Below are 18,888 nucleotides of genomic sequence, written 5' to 3'. Positions count from 1 at the left end.
GTTATTCAAAAGACAAGCAGCAGAAATCACCAGAAGACAAGACGTCATAAGGACAAACAAAGCTGTTTAGAAGAGGCATCAAACTTCAGCGAAATAAACAATCATTGGGATCAAGTAGTTAATGAAACTAAGAATCCCAAGTATCAAATAATACCTAAGGTGATTTAATGTGTATTTCCAGTAATTATGTGCCACTCCTCCCAGCTCAGGACCTTCTTTGTGTTTTAAGTAAACAACTGCAGAGACAACATGGTAAAAAAATTACTATGTGCTGTGAGAAGTAGACCTAAAGCTGTGGGTTTTGTTTTTAGTGGTTGGCTTTTTTGCCAATACATTGAAGTCTGCTGGGCGTTTGCAGTACAGTGAAGGACGATCTTGTTCTGAGCAAAACGCATCCTTGCATACAGTTACCCATCCTGCACTTTCTCCTATGGTGTAAAATAGCCTATTGAGCAGCAACAAACACAACATAAGCAATACAATAGTGTTATTGGGTGTAGGTGTTCAGGTGTCCAGGTGCTGGCAGTAGGGTGGTCTCTGTGAGGAGAGGCTGGGGCTGCCCCATGCCGGACACAGACGGTTCAAATGGGCCCACAGCATGGCACAGCTGAGCCCAGCAGCCAGGATGGTGGTGCCTCAGGGTAAGCCTGCGTAAGAAAGGGAAAAACAGTGCCCGGCAGCGAGGAGTACAGGAAAAAGTGTGAGAAAAAGCCGGTGAGCCCCGAGGTAAGAGCGGGAGGAAGAGCTGCTCCAGGAGCTCCAGCAGAGATGCCCCTGCAGCCCCTGGAGAGGCCACGGTGGAGCACGTACACCCCTGCGGCCCATGGAGGACCCCACACAAGAGCAGGTTTCTACCCTGCAACCCCTGGAGGACCCCATGCTGGGCCAGGTGGATATTCCCTGAAGGAACTGCAGCCTGTGGAGGACCCACGCAGGAGCAGGCTTGTCCTGAAGGGCTGTGGCCCATGGGAGGACCCATGCTGGAGAAGAAGAAAAGTGTGAGGAGAAAGACATGGCAGAGAGAGGCTGTTATGGACTGACCACGGCCCCCCATTCCCCATCCCTCTGCACCACTTAGGATTGGGGGGTAAGGGAGTCAGGAGCGAAGGTGAGCCTGGGAAGGGGAGGAAGGGAGGTGGCGTATTCATTTTTGTCTTTTTTTCCCACTCCCCAAACTTATTTGAATTGGCAACAAATTATACTGGGTTTCCCCAAGTCTGTTTTACCTGTGATGGTAACTGGTGAGCAGTTTGCATGTATTTACCTTGACACATGAGCGTTTTTGTCCTATTTTCTCCCCCTGCTTTGTTGAGGAGGGGGACGGAGTGAGCAGCTGGTGGGAGTTTGGCCCTTAGCCAAGGTCAACTCACCACACGTGGTTATGCTGGTGTTAACATACAGAATACTGATTAAATGAGGAAAAATAAGATGAGTCTTCCTCCAAAGATACACCTTGTTTCTTTTATTTTCAGTTTTCAAACATCACCTTACCTGATTTAATCATGGGTTGTATATAAAGTTAGTAACCTACAGAGTCAAGAGAGTATCAAAACTGCGTATTTTTTTGCCTCTTTCTCCCCTTCAGCAAATAATGTTTCAAATTAAAATTACTTTGCAAAAATTGATAAGCAAGAAAAATCCTTCATTATTTATACACCCTCATAAATATATGCAGAAAAAAATAGTTTCTTGGAACTGAGCATTAATCAGCCTCCCTAAATTTTGCAAAGCAGGGTCTTGATGGTGGACAACAATTTCAGATTTGCTTTCCCCCTCTACCTCAATTCCTGACCACAGGGCAAGGAAATACAAAAATACTTACAGAATTAGTGAATATCAACAAGTAGTAACTTGCAACACTATGCTTATCAAAACTGCAGAGAAGACATAATGTGCAAGCATTTCTTATGCAGCAGCCATCCACTGCCAGCACTCTATTCATTACCAATGACCTTCATCATAGCACAATTTTTTTCCATAGATGCCTTCTTTTCTAACAGAACAAGCTTCTCGAGGTTTATTTCTTAAGTTCTAGGCAACAACAGGCAAATTATAGCCTCTTGATACTTCAAGGTTCCTATTTTGCTTTATCTGGTGACATCACATCAGAATGTGAGGCTGCATGCTTACTTAATACTCAAGAGCTCTTACAGACAAACTGTCAGACTTAGAAGGTATGGTTAAAAACTACTGTCCCTCTCTGAGCATCATCCCAAATTTTCTTTCTCCTCCTTTGGAAGTTAAAGAACTTCGATTACAGGTGGGAAAACTGGATCTTTGTTGCCCTGGTTCAAAACCAGTACACCACAGAAATCCACTTTAAGGAACTGCTTGATGTTAACCTGAAGGACTAAACTATTTCATGTAGGTAACATTCTACACAGCTATTTAAGACCCCAACAGACTGCTGCCATAAACTAAAGCAAAAATGGATGCTACTTAATAGCATGCTGAAACATCAATACTACTAAACCTTAATACTCACTTTTAAATTTAAAATGAGAACTCCATAAATACAAATTAAATGAGAAAGAAGGCTAGGCTAACTTAATAAAATCCTGCCATTTATCACTGATTTTAGATTCTAATTAGTAAAAATAACTACAGAATTATTTGGTTTTGTAGCCTTTTTAGTGCAGATTGCATGATCCTGATACTTTGGACGGGGGGCAGTGATGGTGGTGGAAATCACAGTTTCATCTCCATGAAAAAGCAAACCCAGAACAAACAGAAACTTAATTGGTTGAGACTGAACTGTCCAGTTAAAAAGGATAAAAAAATGCATATATGTGTATGTATGTATTAGAAACTTAAAAAGGCTAAAGTAATTTCTGGGGCAGCCGTCACCCTTGAGACAACTAACCATTTCACTGGGTTCATCAAAGGAGCAAATGATGACTTGGAGGTTATTCTGAAACCTGACCTGAGCAAGGACTGCTGAGCTGCACTTCTGAGCAGCACTTAGCTCAGCAAAATGAATGGAGTGCACAGATGAACTTACAGAGAGGAATTTTTCCAGTGTTGTGACTACAAGAACCATAAGGTGAATATGAGTAACAGGATAAACAAAGTCTATAGACAGCAAAGTTTTCTAAAATCATGGATCCTCACTGCTCTTTAGATCAAGTATCACTTCTGCTGAAAATTGTCTAGTAGAAAATTTGCCTTCTAAACATGTCCAATGTAAAATTTTAAAATTGTTCTCAACAGTTCAATTGTTGTAAAATATTTTAGAAGCTTTTTAATTTTCTTTGGTGTTTTGGAAGAAGCTTTTTGGAGGCAGTGTGAGAAAGAACAGTAAGCAAAGGCATTCTTCTCTCTTTAATAGATAACTCTTGCCTTCTACAGGTCTTTTATTCTTCAGGATATAAGAACACTCATGGATATATTCGAATGACTGCCCATGAAAAAAATAACATTATTTTATTTAAATAATGCATGCACAACATACATGATTTTCATTTGTATCTGTATGTGAGAAGAAATCATATGGAAGACTGGAATCGATTTTCTGTCTATGTGCTTCTAGGTTCTTTTATCTGTTCTAGAGTAGCATTAACTGAAAATCATCACTATATGAAGACTCAGCACTGGTATGTATTCAATGTGATACTTGCCTCCATCTAATTCATCTAATTGTAAATAAATGACTACACTAAAGCGTTTGCTGACTTAGGAAGCACTCGATGCCTGAACAGATACAGACATTAGCCATCTTATTTCTAGAGGTAAGCTTTCTTATTAGCCAGTTTTGAGGCATGTTGGTAGTCTGGAAATTTACAAAATTGCTAATTTTGCTGATTTTTTCCTGTGGATAAAGAGAGCGCTTCAGTCTTCAGGTGCTGTCAATCTGATATCATTCACAAGCACTAAAGATAAATTTTGACTTACCTTTGATAATTTAGTTTCTATGACTCTTTCCATATTATTCCAGACAATAGGGCTATGCTTTCCACAAGAAGAAGAGCATATACAGAGACCCAATCAGATTTTGTCATCCCTAAGGCAGGGGATTGATGACCAAGATATCAGAAGGAGAGTCTTTCAACAGCAGTAGTATCTGAACGATGTATAAGGAAACAACTGGAACAAATAATTTTTAGGAAAAAAATGTGAGGTACTAATAAACATCACCATCTGACCTCTCATAATAGTGTAATAAGAAATATGTTCATAAATTAAAGAGTTTCTAAAAGAGTGGGATGTCCAGAATAATGTGGAAGGAATCGAAGAATCACACACAACAGATCAGATCAGTCAATACTTTACTACTTTTAATTCCTTTCCACATTACTCCAGACAATAGAGATGTTTAAAGCAGGTGTACAGAGAAGATGAATAGATTTAAGAAAAAAAAAAAAAAAAAAGGCAATTCAGCTTCAGCACAGAAGACTGTCTGAAGAAAATGTATTTTAAAAGATGCATCAGCGGACAACTGGATATTAGTGTCCAGTAAACGAACAAGGCAAAGACCACATGTTATCCAGACAAATTATAATAATAAATTCAATGGCCTTTTCAGCCATAAAACTATGATGGAGTAAGTAAACCTAAATTGACTTTTAAACACATTAGCCTCCTGTAAGCACTCTCAAATTGACTCAGATGTAAAGTGGAATTTCTGAGAGACGGTAAGCCACAGTTGTATCTTTTAAATAAAACGAAGTCTATCAGAGGCAAAGCTTTGAAGATGCTTGAATTTTTTTTATTTTTCAGGGGAAAAAAAATCAGTGAAATAATGCTCTTGCTTTGCAGAGGAAAGAAACACTACCTTTTAAGTGAAAGAATACTAGTGCAGGACCTCAGCTTACAAACATTTACCTCTCCTTGAAAAATAAAAGAAAGATTTGCTATATTATTCAGACACTGATGATGAAAAGGAAAAAAAAGTCTATGCAGCATACAAAATAACATTTCAAAAATATTATTTTTAAACTGGGGTTTATAAAACCATCAAGAAGATCCAGTTTGATGAAACACTGGAATAGGTTGCCCTGAGAGGTGGTAGATGCCCCATCCCTGTAAACATTCAAGGTCAGGCTAGATGGGTCTCTGAGCAACCTGGTCTAGCTGAAGATGTCCCTGCTCACTGCAGGGGGGTTGGACTAGATGACCTTTAATAGGTCCCTTCCAACCCAAACCATTCTACAATCCTATGATCATTTCTACATTGATGGGAACAAAACAAAAATAAAGAACTTAAAAGATCCACCCCACCCCAAATTCCATTGTCTATTTGCAGGGAAATTTATGGTAATGCCTTCCTTTGCTATTTTTGCAGTAAGTCTAAAAGGCTAGCTGATGAAGATTAAGAACATTTAAGATGTTTTCCAGTATGATGATGACGGTTGCGTTAGGATACCTGAAGATACTATAGGATTCTGAAGCAACTTAGGGGACCTAACCAATAATACATAAAAATCAATATTGGACTGGATTAGCATCATGGTACCTGTGACATTTTGCTGCTAAAGGTAAAAAGTGAAAAGCAGTTAACTATCCATAGATAAGGCTTGACAGTTAGTATAGAACCTCATATGACCTAGGTCTATACAGTTATCTTATTTTGCACTCGTTGAAACCACGAGAAAGTAAGTAGATTAAGTGGAGGAAATAGCACTTGTGGACTCAATGGCTTTTGTTCTTTCAGACTTTTATACCATATACTAGCTAAAAAATCCAAGATTTAGCATCCAGGATATTTGATATCTGATAAATCTGATGTCACATTTATTTCAGAAAATATTGTGACATTTCATACCACCATTCTGAAAGAAAAATTGTCCAAGGAAGAAGATAGACATCATAATGTGAGATTGCTCTATCAAATCATTGACTTCCCAGACGTTCCACTACTCCAGCTGCATCATAACCATGCAAATATGGACTGTTTCCTGTCTACATCCTGTTCCAGAAAAGACTTCACTTTTAAAGTATCATGATCTGCAATTACTGTGTATACTGCCAGAATTCCATCTTAAAGTACCTACTCCAAGGCTTGAAAGAAGTACACTTAGCAAAATTTTCCACTTCTGATCGTAAGAACTGCAAGAAGAGACCTTCAGAGAATGGTAGCTCATGAAAACAAGTTCCTGTAACTCAGATGATGACACCTGCTACTTATTCATTGCATTGCAGCTTATGGGCAAACATAGTGGAACAAAAAGTATTTCCTTGCATTTCCCTTCTGGTCTTATGAAAAATGAGTTATGGCTATGTCCTTTTTTTTTGGTACTTACTTAATAATTAAATTCCCTTAAAAATAAACTCCACTGGGTTGTTAGCTGATGTCATGTTCCTAAAATCTATTCTACAGACATTTTCATTAATGACATCTAGTATGATGTCACAGCTTGTTATGATGAGTTCCCTTACACTTTTGTTACATAATCCCCTATCTGCTCAAAAGAACACTGTAGTTATAATCCTTCTAAACAACGCAAGTCTATATTTGGACTTACATCACAAGATTGGGACTGGTCTACTTTCAATACCTGGGACTTAGTTTAACTTTACTACAAAAATCCCTTTCCCCCCCAGACAATTTACACACACTGGAAAAAAGATGTCTTTTGTTAAATTAAAAAAATTCCGTTGTCCCAAACAAAGCAAAAGCTGTACCCTAGAAGGCAGGCTTTGAAGACATTGAGGGAGAAAATTCCCTTCTATTTGTGTTCTCCTGGGCTACGCACAATCTGGTCTTGTCAGGCACAGATGTGTCAATGTGAAAAGGTAAGCAAAGTGGCACAAATGCAAATGCATGAAAGCAAGACAAAAAATTTATAATACTGGTAACCCCTGGATATTTTAGATATAACAACTCCTATTTTAGAAGAAAAATACTACCCCAAAAGAGAGTGACCATCATAGATTTTGAAGAGCTTTTGCATAATGGCTGGAGTTTTGTGCAAGATTAAGGGAAGGGTCCTGTCACTTGAACTTTACTACAGTTACATTACTTTCAATGTTTGCAAGCTTTTTCTCAAGGAAAGTTGTCCTTTTCTGGTTTAAAAGATAAACTACTCCAAGCAACAAAAAATAAGGAAACATAAAAGATTCTGTTCTTCAACACCAGGGTCATCTACATAGGGATTTACACTAGTAATGTGTATATTCTGCTAGGGTATTGTGGTAATACACATTACCTAGATACAGAAAGTTTAGTAAGTATTGCGTTTACTGTAAGTATAAGACAGTGTGTTTTCAGTATTGTAAAAATTTTAAGGTGCACTGAGCACTGAAGTGGGTTAGAACAGCAGGGAGTTTTAGGGTCAGTAACAGAATCTTAATGCCGTAATAACTTTTCCTTAGTAAAGAACTTCCTTTTTTGATGTGTTAACCACCAAATGGAGGAATTGCCATGCTGAAAGGGAAATAATTGACTACATGAAGCTGAATCAATGTTTTTCACTAAAAATTAGAAAAAAGAATGTGACAGTGAACAGGTTGGTTATTATACTGCTTATAAACTTCTCTGTAAGGAGAATTTCTATTTCATTTAGGAGACAATTGAGAAATAAGTACTGCCTGTAATTTATTATTACCAACCAAAACTTACCCATAGGGCATAAGGGTAACTTACTTAAACAACTCTGCAGATAAACAATGTTTAAAAATAAATATATAGCCCAGTTCAAACAGTATTGTTAACTTTCATATAACATGTATGGGGTGATACTGTAAAGCTGAAGAAATAAAATCTTGCAAGTGCTGTGTAAGGGACTGTCTAGTAATATGCCTTCAGGTAGGACTCTGGAAAGGAAAAGAACTGCCAGATAACAGATGTAGTTTGTGGTATAAAGACTGGCATGGAAGATGAGAAGAAAGAGATAAGGAGTCTGCTAAGGAGAAAGTCTGAAACAAGTAGTAGAACTGAGACCTTCCATGGAATATAAACAAAGTGGAATTACTCTGGGTATCCCTGAAAGCGACAGGAAATTTGAAGCTGAAACTAACAAGTGCTAACAGAAAGGCTACAACATGGAAATGGCAGTTGAGGGAGAGGAAAAAACCCCAAAAACCTAACATGAAGGCAGCCTGATATGGCAGCAGTTGAGATGGATGAGGCAAAAGATACAGATACAGAGAAATATTATACTCATGAGGCTTAAGAAAGAAGCTTCTGTAAGTACTGCAAACAGAACCAAAAAGGAATGAAAACATTTTTACACAGAAAAGGAAAGACCAGACCAGCACTGATAACTGCACGGAGGTTGAGCACATGAATGGTGAGTGGGATTGCAAAACAGTGAATGGTAACAGGAAAGGAAGGACATGACAAATTTAGGGGACAATGCACAATTTTTTTCTAAGTTGAACTGGAGATTTCTTGTGAGACAGCTAGTAGTCTGAAAAAAAGGATGCTGTATCTGACTACCTCCAGAAGAGCAGCTGAAACAGAAGTAATGGAAAAAGTTGCTCAGTGAGAATATAATGAAGAAAAATGAGAGAATCATAAACAAAAGTGTAGGAACTATCACTAAAAAAGCAGTGGCTGAAGTACAGAAAATTCGAGAAACACAGGAAAAGTAAAGAAAGGAATGATCTTTTTTTTTTTTTTTTATTAAGGAAACAATAGCAGCTTAACTGAATGGATATCTTCTTTGAAAAGATGTATCCAGGCCTGCAGGTAGTAAGACACCTGGACATTTCCAGGGTATTAGTGATATCTGGAAGAGAATGGAAGCTGTTGGTATGCTTTTATCGGATTTGCTTTTTGTTTTAAAGAGCATATAAAAGCCAAATTGATGCAGACCTTGAAGTAATCAGATTAGGAAATCTGAGTTTTTGAACAAGCATGGTACTGAGAGGAAGTTACTCGTTTTGAAGAAAAAAAAAATTTATACTAGCAAAATCTTTTGTTTTGGTCTCCTACTCTGGCAATGAAAGCATCAGAAAATTGATTGGGTCTTCATCTGTGTGGGCTGATTAAAGCATAACCCTATTGTCTGGAACAATATGGAAGGCAGCTAGAGGAAATAAAATCCACAGAAAACAAAACACACTTAGTCAAAAAATATACATACGTATCAAGATATCGATGTCTTATGCAATAATTACAAGGAAATATTAAAACACAGAAAAGAGTCACATGTGAAAACTAGTAAGATTTTCCTTTTAAACACTGTAGCATTATGATAGAAATTGCCTAAGAAACATAGGGGAGCAGTGAGGATGCTGTAGTAAGTCCACACTCAATTGCTTTGATATACTTACAATCCTGATAGCATTTTTATTTAATTTGCTTTGTCAAGCAAGGAACAATTATCCCAAAGATTGTATTAAAATGGATAATTCTTTGCTTTTTTTCAATTTTACTTTGATCAAACCAGACTAAGCTCCTGTTGAGTAACATTCAGAGGGATTTAATACTCAGTATCTGTATGCACAACAATGTTACGCTCCGCTAGCAATTTAGCTTAACTGTGTGCATTTATAATATCAACAAAGTCTTTAGTGAAAGATTATTTTTGAGCTCTTGTTTTGCAGGCCAGGTTGTGTAGGAAGAACAGAACTCTGCAGTACAACATACATAATATTTTATAATTTCTTACCTCCAGCAACTAGCCCAGACTCTCCTAACTGAATTGCTACCCCGAAGCCACCAAGCTTCACCGGGGCTGAATTCTCTTTTGAGGCAAGCAGTACACAGTGCGGCTGAAAAGACAAAAACCCAGACAACTTACTATATTATTTGAGAAATATGATTTGCATTTTAGAACTTATTTTCTGCAAACAGAAGTTAATATTTTCGGGGTTTTTTGGAAATAATTTCAAAATTTCAGACACATTTTTTCTGGCATGGACTCCTCTTTCTTCATTGACTTCCCTTTCAATTGTCCCAGGCCCAGCAAAATCCTTTCATGACTTAACAGAGCTCGCAAGGAACACAAAGTGAAATCATAATAAAATGGAGATAAAAATTAACACCTATAATTTCTTACCTGGTATGACTTTTTCACCTTTCACCCTTAAGCCTTACACTTTTTCAATTCTCCAGCAGAAACATCCTGCCTATGATACACTTTGTCAGATCTTATCCTTCATACAGAGAACATGAAACGCTATTTTGAGCCTTAATCATAGAATTCGCTGTTCACTTTCCAACTGCAGAAAAGGAACATCCCTGTGATGCTTCTAATAAATATTCCACTGAGGCAGGAAATTGTTTAGGTTTCTAAACTGGATTCCAGGCACAGCCACCCATACCTTTGATTTTCCACAGCCTTTCCACTAAGAAGAATAGGGTATAACGTATAAAAATGGAATAATATTATACAACAATTTGGATGGATGCTGAAGCAACATACAGACAAAAATCTATTAGAACACAATTCAGTATTTAATGCGCATAGTCAAACTATTGTAATTGATATAGAATTACTTCCCGCATTTACTCAAAGCCTTTGCATTCAACCATATTATTTAAAAGGAAGAACATAAAATTTGTATACTGCTTAAATGGCAAAACTAGAAACTCAAAATAGTGTAAAGGAGCTACAACAAGATCAATCTAACTACCTGTAAAGTCATCATCTGTAACCACTCATGTCGTTTTCTTTTAGAAAGTTTCAGTTGTATAAGAACAAACCGCTTCCAGTAAGAATCCATAGCCTGTTTACTAATATAACTGAAATCTGCAGAATCCCATAAAAGCTTGATTCCTAAACAGATGATATATTAAGAAAGTTAACATGGAAGTTCTCCTTTCAAATGCTAAGAAGAATGCTAAGTCAAGAGAATGTTCTTGAGATGATCATTAAATTTAGGCTACCTTTTATCAGGACTTCTACAATCTGTTTTTTAATTTGCAATTTATAAATGTAATTTTCAAGCCCTTACATCCTATTTAAAATAGTATTACTAGTGGTATTATCTCTGAATATCGTATTTAACTTCTGCCTTATTGAAATTGTTACGCTGCACACTGCGGGCACTTTCACATTCTTTTACCACTGTCATTTTGAGTAGAAAAAAATCAACCTAAAATTTCTAACCCCAGGCAAGGAGGAAGGTAGATGGAAGAAAATCTGCTGTGGTGTTGATTTCTCTTTACCCTACATTTAAAAAGTGCTACAATTTCCATGACAGTATTAAAAAGACTGCACCAATGTAATTGTCATCCCAAAAGAAGTTACTGACACTGCTCATCACAAACAAAGCTTCTGAGAAAAAACCCAAAATCTCCATTTCAGAGTGAAACTCAGAGAAAACTTTGTTACAGAACCTCTCCCAGGTTCTCTCCAGTCCAAATTAACAGCAAAATTGATCTTTTCAACAAACTGAGTTGTGCTAGTTAAAAATATCTTTTAAAAAAAACAGAGTTGCAACATCAGTGAAACTTCCCCTTGCTGCTAATTGTACTGTGTCAGCTGATTCTCATGACTTTCATAGAGAAGCTGGTGCTTTAGCTTTCTAATAAGAGGACTTGCACGTCACTCCTCCTGTCTTCACCAGTGGTTTTGAAAATCAGCAGAAGTTCTTAATAGATAAATGGTAAGTGGCTTCTTTTTTATGTTAGCTACGATAAAACAAGTTTCTATTAGTATTTCTCTTAACTGTGAAGGTACTACTGATCTTCAAGCCCTTTCTCAAATACACCTGTGTTTAAGCGTGTCTTCTCACTTACAGATGACAAAACATGATAGCAAAAAGTTATGTTTCTAACGTATCTGCAGTGTAATTGTTTTTTCTTTCATTGATCTAAAACCTGTCACTATGTATGCAAGTCATGATGTCAAGTGTTTTTATAGAAAAGCAATATAAACAAGAAATCACAGTAGTAGAGTTTCTATATGCATTTGAAAGCATCATGTTTTTTAATCAAACTTTAAAAATGAGTTCTTACCCTGACGACATGAAATGGCAAATATGAAAACAGAAGTATTTTTAAAACTGCTAACATACTGTGCAAATGTAATACAATTGTAAGATCAGCCAACATAGGATGTTAAAATATTTTAGACCGTCCCCTCAACAGTTCAAATCTGTATGTACATTGGGTCTTACTAAGAATTTTAGCTAAAGTGCTGTCACTTTCACTGCTGTAGCTATATCACACATTTAAATGCAAATTTGCATTTCTAAGACCTAGCATACAAATAAAAAAACTATTTTAAAGTTATGTATATGTCAGCATCTTGTTGTTTTTTTCTTGTTACTGTTGCTGGACAACTAAGCTCAGAGTACTAAAACAAATTCTGAAATTTTTTGAGATTTGCCTCTTTAAAAAAAAAATCTAAATAAACTTATTTACGGAATCTTCTATCACTGTGACATACAAACCAAGGATAAAAATTTTATCATTACCAATCAATCTTGAATGTCTCTCTACACAGCCCATAGTGATTCTGCTCTCTTAACTACATGCTTTTTTGGTTTTCTTTCTTTGGTCAAAGCCGACTCTTATCTTCCACATTGTACCTTCCTAGTCGACAATAAGCTTAGTGAATTTAAAAAATTCACTAAACTAAAACAAGGAAAACAATGAAAACAAGGAAGATGTGAAAACAATCTGTTACTGTATTAATGTGGTTTCCAGCTAATATTAGTTTCTTTGCATAATAGTGATCTGTGAACAGCCAAGAAAAAGCAAAAAAATACTAAGATTTACATTAAGGTATAAATTATTAAAAACATGCTATTGTAATACTACTGATTCACAGTGTTACTTGTAACAGATTACCTAGTCAAATAAATATTCATTGACAATTGCTTTTCTAATTGAAAACTAGCGACTTGCACATGAGAGATCCTGGGTACTTATTTAAAATCAATACTGATGAGTTTAGAATTGTTTTGATATATTTCTAAGTACTTTGTATCAACACTGAGAATACTTCGCTTAGCTATGCTTACCTGTTTTTGCATCTTAATTAAACTGTGTCAGAAAGACTAATCCTAATATCAGAACTTAAAAAAAATAATTTGTACTTATAGATGACACAAAAAAATTAAATTTCTAAAGTTTGCAGCAAAACATAATAGTTGATTTTTAAAACACTACAAGACAGTAATAAAGATGTAATTACCAAAATTATCTGTGTGACTACTCTGCACCATCTGTTCCTGCTTACTTCACATGAAGAAAAACAGGGAACCGATTACTCTAGACTTATATTGTACCATAATATCCGGCTGAAAGTCCTTTTTCTACTCAATTACAGTGATACTTTGGTGTATTTATTTTTTTTTAGTTATTGCCTTTTATGTTTATATCAAATAAGACTGTAGGCAATAAAGCAAGCAAACACATGAAAATGATCCAAAGGCGATTTAATTCTTAAAATTTCTCTTCGCATCCCTACAGAACGGCTAAAAAGTCCTCACAAATGATGGCTGCAACTTCAGCTGATTTACGGACCATTCTTCCAGACAAGGAAGTCTTCTGGAGTAACCAAACTAACCTAGCCATAAATTCCTCGGAAATTCAAAACAATGCCAATTGTCCCTTAGATGACTACTCACTGTCAGTTGCTTTGATAGTTTTTTACTCCATTATTTTTGTCATTGGATTGGTTGGAAATATTATAGCCCTGTTTACTTTCCTGTGCATTAATCAGAAAAGGAACTCTATCCAAGTTTACTTGTTAAACGTAGCTGTTGCAGACCTTCTGCTGATCTTTTGTCTCCCGTTCCGAATAGTCTATCATGTTACCAAAAACACCTGGATGTTTGGACTGATTTTATGCAAGACTGTAGGAACTCTATTTTATATGAACATGTATATTAGTATAGTACTGTTGGGACTAATTAGTCTAGATCGTTATGTAAAAATAAATAAGTCCGTGAAGCGTCCTAAAATGTTAACTACTACACGAAGTATACATATTTGTTGCGTGGTGTGGGCACTTTCAATAACATGTCTTATAATAGTAGTTGTACCATCTCTCTTTAATAACAAGGACAGCAATTCTACTATGTGCTTTCATTACCGAAATAAACACAATGAAATGACAGAAGCAATTTTAAATTATATTATTGTAATCGTTTTTTGGATTGTTTTTTTCCTTTTGATACTTTCGTATGTTAAAATTGCCAAGAACCTTCTGAAAATTTCAAAGAAAAGAGCAAATTTTCCCAATGCAGGAAAATACACCCAGACAGCAAGGAATTCCTTCATTGTACTTGTTATTTTCACCATCTGTTTTGTTCCTTACCATTTGTTCCGGTTTGTCTACATTTCATCACAGTTACAAAATCCATCTTGTTATTGGAAGGAAATCATTCACAAATGCAATGAGGTGATGCTCATATTTTCATCTTTTAACAGCTGCTTAGACCCAGTTATGTATTTCCTAATGTCCAGAAGTGTCCGTAAAACGGTATTCCAACTTATTTGCAGAAGACTTTACGGAGATTCAAGCCTAACTCTAGAAAGCACTTCAGATGTAAAACTTGGACAATATACACAAGAGCGATTATCTACTACCACTCCCTACTCAAGTTCTTTGAAGAAGTCATCTCTGATATGATTGTTAAATGTATGGATACTGGCTTTGCTGTCACTCCAGGACATCAACTTAAGACGTACCAAATGCAATACTGTACGGCTACTAACCCTGCCTCTTTCTGCTTGTTAAAAAACAAGAAGTCTTACTTCTGTTTGTGAAAATGAGAAATTACTTTTCAGAAGTATTTAGCTCTTGTTTATCCAAGAAAACAAAATAGGAAGTCCTCAGACATCTTCTGCTGGACTAAACTAGAACACTAACCCTTTAAGGAGATTTCCATGAGGTGATTTGAACCTGGATAAGGAATCTTGTATATAGACATTAATATTACAAACTTCTGTATGTAAATAATAACTGAATTTTGCAAAAAGTAAATTGTGTCCTGTTCGAAAGAGGATAAACCATTCCAGATTTCATGTACGTCTCTGTTTTAATAGGTTTCAAAGGGATCAGCATTTTAACTACATTTATAAAAGTATTTTTTCCAAGAAAATAGGTGAGAATTTAGCAACATATGTGGCTTAAAAATGAGGTAAAGAATGTGACTGCCATTAATTCAGTTGTAACTACAGAAGATACACTTTGTTTTATTCAACAGCAAAACTAAAATATTCAAGCCTCCTAAGCCCCTTATTATATTTTCAAGAGTTTAATGAATGTCAAGGTCGAACACCTGAGGAAATCTAAGCAATGGTTTTGGAAAATTAGAGATTAAAGGAGGAGAGATGATATATGGGTGTTTTCAGTTACCTAAGATTTCCTTCAAACTCTGTCAAATTTGGTGACTGCAGCTACACAAAGTAGTTCAACAAGGAAAATAAACTCACAGAACTGAGCGTACAGGGCAGAATAGAAAAAGTAGCTCTCGTGAACACCTGACACATCAGCTCTGATCCTTGCTTTGGCTCAGTCACTGATCTACTCACACATTTCCAAAGCTACAAATTTCAGCTGCGCACTCTCTCCCTGGCACAGATCTTCTCTTTTCCAATGATTAAAACAATCGTGATTGCTGATGCTGTGTAAATAGTAATGTAACAGCAATGTCCCACAGATACAACTATATTCTCAGATTAAAGCCAAACAGGTTTATGTATTTAGGCACAAACAAAAATTTCAAACCGTAACATTGTTTAAAAAAAGGAGGCTGCAGGTGGGGGTTGTTTGACCCAAAGATGAGTAAAGAGGCAGTTATACCAAGAACAACTTAAATGTCTGGCATGACAGGCCAAAAAGGTGAACGAATCAGATACTAGATGTTAAACTCCATAAAATAAGGTTTTATTACCCTGTCCACGTAGAAGCAGTGTTGCTCACGTACGCTGGTGTGAGGAAGTTTGTTTTAATACCACTACCAGTAACTTCTCTGCTGTATCGTGACTTTTTATGCCAAATCTCTGTCAAAACTTGTGGATTATTGAACAAAATAAACATAGCACTTCACCTCTGCTGATACAAACCTGGTTTAATTTTTTTGTGATTTAACTTCATTGAGCTTTGGTGAAACTGGATATAAAAATGTTAAATTACAATGACTAGCCAGTGTATCTCTTTACTTTTTACAAAAAACGGTGGAGTTTCTTAATTTTTGAGAAAGATTCCTAAAAACATGTAATTTTCACAGAAGTATGATGGTAACTGCATTTTTTCTTAAACATTTCAGCATATAATTAAGATACTTGTACAATATTTTCTAAGTGATTCTCACAATAATTGCATTATATTTTTTCACGATCTTTTATCTATCATCTTGTCATCCTATTATATGTACGCTGAAGCAAGAACTATCTTGGCTCTGTACTTGTACAGTGCAAGGACCAGCATGTTCCTTGTCCTCTGCACCTCTCCTATGCAGCATAATTCTACATCATCGCATCAACTCTGGTAAATCTAGTGGAGTTTATAAACCAGTATTTCACAAGACATATACATTATCTCATTCTTTCTTTGCCTGTATTTCTTCTTTGGTGAGCAGTTGATTAATAACACTGATCATCAGGCTGGTGGGGGGGATGGACGGAGTACACACAAACGACACTGTGCAGCTTGAACAAAATATGAATTCTAAATTTTGTTTTAAAGAAGTATTCTGCTTAAACTGGAATTTTCATTTACAAGGACTGCAATTCACAGACACAGCACAATTGTAAAAATAGACTGAGATCTCTTCAGAGGGTCACAAGTAATAGCACACGGTTTCAATGCGACACATGAAGTTGACTGTTAAAGCCAAAGGCAAATGGAAATGTGTTCCACAGGACAAAAAGCAGATCACCTTAGTATTCTGGGCATGCTTTTCTACATTATGTAACAGTTACTTGGTTAATATTATTATGTAAGCAACTAAATACACAAAAGGACAACAGGAAAATAGTCTTGCAGTACAAGTTGAGGATTCTGGTCCATCATGTGAACAGTATTACGTGGGCCTTTTTGTTTTTAATAATTTTAATAGTGAAATCTAGTCAGTAGTTACTTCAAGAAGAAGGCCTTGAACACTCATACCTATTTGCATTGATCAGATGTGTTCTACATGACAGCCCTTTGTTGCAGATTGCCGAGAAGGAGCACCAAGGAAGCCATGCACAGTATCAGTAGACAAGGTTTCAGAAAAAAAAAAACATTTTTGAAGAAATGCTGAAGAGTAACATTTTCCCAGGACTACATGTTACACATTACAGTGTTTCAAATGCATTTCAATACAAGATAATCTATTGCTTAAACCAGCCTCTGTACACAAGCAGCAAATATGACCCAAATCTTTTAGAGATTTCAGGAGCTACAGTCTAATGTTCCTATTAGGCAAATCCATAGCACCTATAAAGGCAAATATAATTAGGCAAGCTTGGGTGCATAAGGTACCCTAGGGAAAAGTGAATAGATTTGTTTGAGGGAAGTCGTGTACCAGAAATTCAGTCAGAGAGGAGCTCTCTGGAAGAGCTGAGCAGCACTGGGATAAAGGTGGTATTGTGTACTTAAGACTTCAGCAAGGTCATTTACCAAAAGCTCTAAGAAACCCACAGGTGTTAGATGTTAACTCTTGTTTTAGAATTGGTTAAAAATCGGAAAGAAAGCTTAAAAATACATAGTCTTTTTTGTCTTCATTATATTCTCCAAGAATATGCAAATGGCTATGTTCACAAACATGCTGAACACCACAATCTGGAATGAGTGAGAGTAAGGAGATGACAAAGTTTTCAAACACCCCCTAATTATTCAGGGTAGTCAAACCTATAAAAAATTCAAGATATAACTCTGCTCAACAGCAATAAAAGAGCAAACAGACTGTTAAAATTAGGAGGAAAAACCTGAGAAATCATCACTGTGCTATTGTATAATTTAGATGATACAGGTTCTATGATTTAGATGATATGGATTCTACATAGAATACATTAAATCAATTCTTCAGCTCAGAAATTAAAATCTGAAAGGAGCATAGCAAGACTATAACATCAGGTATGGCACGGAAGAGGGGAATGGGAATAACTATACGCTCTTTGTCAGAGTGTGACATTATGGGAGTAGCAGTTAGAACAAAAAAAGCATCCCCAAAAAGCAACCAGAGAAGTGATAACACAGATTTCCACAACTATGTAAATCAGTGCTTCAAGATGTTAAAGGCTGGATGTATCAACTGACTCAGAAAGGGATCTGAAACTAGACAGCACTGTCACATAGGAAACACTTGCTACTGACCAAAACCCAAAAGAAGATACCTTTACTATTTTTTAAAAAATATTTAATCTTAACATACTTTTTTCTGCAATCAATTTCCCCAACCTTGAGGGTAAAATGCCAGGTTCTGAAAACCAATATTACTGAAGAGCAAACAGTCCTGAAGCCTCTTGGGATGTTTGCTGAAAGCTACACCGTGACATGTCAAATGACCATATAATTAGTCACTTTAATAGCATCTCTTCTCGTCTTAGCAGTGCTTCCTAAGTACTATCAGGGCCAACTATAGCAATTAGTTTAGTCTTCAGCTGAATTTCAACATGAAAATAATTCTATTTATTCTTCTTTCGGTAAGCAGAGGCTAACTCAACACACACCACATAACCCGCATGAACCTCATTTTCCTTCTTTATTCAAATCTACAACACATCCTCAAATTTCATTTGGTGCACCAAAATGTCACGTCTTTTGTACCATGTAAAAAGGACCACATATTCTTCATTAGAATAAATACTAGTTACAAGATGCATATAAAGTATACATGCTGGCTAGTCACTTCTATGACTTTCAGACTTGACAAACACATTAATAGCTACATTGCCATATATATTCCTTAAAATGAATGGAAAACATAAGCCAAGAAACAGAATTGTTTGCCAGAAACCAGTTTATAACTTGAATCATAAACATATCAACGTGTACCTGGTTTGAGTAAAAAACTGTGCTGGTTTTGGCTGGGATAGTTAATTTTCTCCATAGT

General features: G+C 36.1%; 2 protein-coding genes across 7 annotated transcripts in view; one reads left to right on the top strand and one right to left on the bottom strand.

Moving 5' to 3' along the window:
• CASK (calcium/calmodulin dependent serine protein kinase) overlaps positions 1-18,888 on the bottom strand; it is a 221,754-nt gene that overhangs the window by 84,872 nt on the left and 117,994 nt on the right. For all 6 annotated transcript variants that reach the window (XM_075773692.1, XM_075773728.1, XM_075773699.1 and 3 more), the window contains one exon: positions 9,555-9,657. In XM_075773692.1, the coding sequence (XP_075629807.1) occupies positions 9,555-9,657 (103 nt within the window). The remainder of the gene's footprint in view (positions 1-9,554; positions 9,658-18,888) is intronic.
• GPR34 (G protein-coupled receptor 34) lies at positions 11,386-16,338 on the top strand. Its single transcript, XM_075773560.1, has 2 exons — positions 11,386-11,496; positions 13,310-16,338. The coding sequence occupies exon 2, from the start codon at positions 13,332-13,334 to the stop codon at positions 14,472-14,474; it is 1,143 nt and encodes a 380-aa protein (XP_075629675.1). The 5' UTR covers positions 11,386-11,496; positions 13,310-13,331; the 3' UTR covers positions 14,475-16,338.

Source organism: Balearica regulorum, chromosome 1 (assembly GCF_011004875.1).
Source record: "Balearica regulorum gibbericeps isolate bBalReg1 chromosome 1, bBalReg1.pri, whole genome shotgun sequence".
NCBI lineage: Eukaryota > Metazoa > Chordata > Aves > Gruiformes > Gruidae > Balearica > Balearica regulorum.
This window is presented reverse-complemented; position numbering and strand designations above follow the sequence as displayed.